The following is a 2,484-nucleotide window of genomic DNA, read 5'->3' as shown; positions in this document are numbered from 1 at the left end:
TGGGAGGATTGATGTTGATAAAGGTTCCTCCCATATAGGCGATAAAAAAAGGCCAAATGTGATTCCTTTGTCCACAATGATGGCAGACTTAACGAGGTCTGTTGACAGGAGACCTGCCTGGTCTGTGAGGATGTCGCTGATACTGATTCTGGAACTTGTTACCACCAGATGTCTGAGACATATTGCGCTGCACCTGGTCAGTAGACTTTTGGGGGACAGAATTAGTCTGAGATGTGGAAGCATCGTGAGTATACCCAATCCCCTTCATGTTCTTCGCAGGTTTTTCAACAGTGAGAATTTTATCAAGGATGTCGGTGCCAGGATTCAACATTCTGACAGATTTTGTCATCTTGTCAGGCTCCCCATTTAAGCGGCTGACTTTGCGCTTTAGATCAACAATGGTTTCTAAGAGCCTTGTCTTGTCTTTAGTAAGAGAGAGAATGAGAGCATTTTGCTTGTCAAGGACCTGAGACTCGTCAACCCATTTAGTATGTAAGACATTATATGCATCATTAATAGCATCATCAAAAAGTTCATCATCAGTAACAAATTTCTTTGAGGATTCAGCAAATTCATCAATAGATTCAAGGTTATGAGTAGGTTTAGAAGCTGTGAAAGCAAGAAAATTACTTATCTTGTCAGAGTCACTATCTTCTTCTTCCTCATAAAAAAGAGTGGCGTTGTAACCATTTTTCTGCTTTTTCAAGAAGTTAGGACACTCCTTCTGAATATGCCCATAGCCTTCACACGCATGGCACTGTATACCTTTTCCTTTTCTAGCAGTATTGTGAGAGCGTTCACCACCTCTGCCATTTTTGTGAAAGTTTCCGATCTTCTGGAACCTTTGCTGAAAGTTGTCTTTAACATCTTGAGGCACATTCTTCCCAGTCATCTGACTGAATCTCTTCATAACACTACCATAGTTTTTGGCCAACATAGCAATAGTATCATCAATTTCATTATCTGAATCAGAGTATACCTGCTCCTTCTGATCATGGATAGAACTTTTAAGAGCCATTCCTTTGTGTTTCTTCTCAATCTTGGGAAGAGATAGCTCGAAGGTCATGAGAGATCCCATAAGTTCATCAAACTTCAGCGTTTTAAGGTCATGAACTTCCTCTATTGAAGTGATCTTCATCTTGAATCTTGGGCTTAATTCCCTCAAGGTTTTTCAAACCTGATCTTCATCCGTCATATGTTTACCGAGAGAGTAGGACTCATTGGCGAGATCTCGAATACGCACGTTGAAGTCGGCAACAAATTCATCTTCAAACGTAGTGAGTGCTTCAAAGTTTGTAGTGAGGTATCGAAGCTTCTGGTTGCGAACTTTAGTGGTTCCCTCATAGGTGACATCAAGGATTTCCCAAGCTTCTTTAGCACTCATTCGGGTGTTTATAAGCCTGAAAATATTTTTATCAACCCCGTTAAATATAGCGTTGAGTGCACGAGAGTTACCCAATACCGTCTCATCTTCAGTATGGCTCCAGTCCTTCTCAGGTTTGAGACCGGTCACTGCCCCTTTGTCATCAATACAAACAGGAGCTTCCTAGCCATGGATCACCGCCTTCCAAGTCCTGCTATAGAGAGATTTCATAAATGCACTCATTCGAGCTTTCCAATAACCATAATTGGTTCCATCAAGAACTGGAGGACGATTGACCGACCCTCCTTCTTTGGAACTATCCATTTCTGGTAATCAAAATAAAATACCCAAGAAACCTCCCAAAGATCTAGGTTGCTGCTCTGATACCAATTGAAATTTTGATTAGTCAAAAAGACAAGATGTCGCACATAATGTATTGACAATATGTTCGACAACTTGCTTGAACACAGATAATGGATAATCAACAATCAGTGCAATAAAGAAAAGACACACAATATGGTTACCCAGTTCGGTGCAACATCACCTACGTCTAGAGGCACTCTGCCAGTGGAAAAGATTTCACTATATAGTAGTCAATAGTACAAGCAAGGTCTTATATGATTACACCACAAAATCAAAGCCCTAGAAACTATTACCACAAGTGAATACCTAGATCAGGGACTCCTCCTGAATTTGAGATCCTTCTCAATTCCACTCTTCGAGCACACCCCTATGCTCGATCTACTTCAGTCTTCAATCGCACGTGAGTCTTCAATCACGTAAACACAGAACCCAAATCACTCAAACACTCAATCTTCTCGAATAATATTTGAATAATAACACCGCTCTTATCAATACACAAAGTCTCCCAGTCCGCCGGTCGTGCACGTCCAGGAGTCCAAAGTATTTTGATAAAGTGTCAGAGGCTGCTAAGGGGGTAGCGCAAGCCTTTTATAGCAGTCATACAAACCTGGAAGTGTATTTAGGGTTTCCTTACCCATACTCGCAAGAATGATATTTAATAATGTCACCAGCGATGCAATCTAGCAAAACCGAAAACATGCCTGAATAACAGTATGTGCACAAGAGGAAGGATGCCTTATAACTTGCACTAAAAAATA

At 40.9% G+C, this 2,484-nt stretch overlaps 1 protein-coding gene across 1 annotated transcript; it reads right to left on the bottom strand.

Annotated features, from left to right (window-relative positions):
- Positions 1 to 1,171: 1,171 nt before the first annotated feature.
- On the bottom strand, positions 1,172 to 1,687 carry LOC149407970 (uncharacterized). The gene is made up of 2 exons (XM_089622852.1): positions 1,624 to 1,687; positions 1,172 to 1,518 (listed from the first exon to the last, which is right to left on the bottom strand). The coding sequence occupies exons 1-2, from the start codon at positions 1,685 to 1,687 to the stop codon at positions 1,172 to 1,174; spliced, it is 411 nt and encodes a 136-aa protein (XP_089478978.1).
- Positions 1,688 to 2,484: the final 797 nt, after the last annotated feature.

This window comes from Urtica dioica, chromosome 1 (assembly GCF_054948205.1).
Source record: "Urtica dioica subsp. dioica isolate 48M chromosome 1, U.dioica_male_clone48M_v1_H2, whole genome shotgun sequence".
Lineage (NCBI taxonomy): Eukaryota > Viridiplantae > Streptophyta > Magnoliopsida > Rosales > Urticaceae > Urtica > Urtica dioica.
The sequence above is the reverse complement of the archived record's forward strand: the minus strand, read 5'-3'. Positions and strand labels throughout refer to the sequence as shown.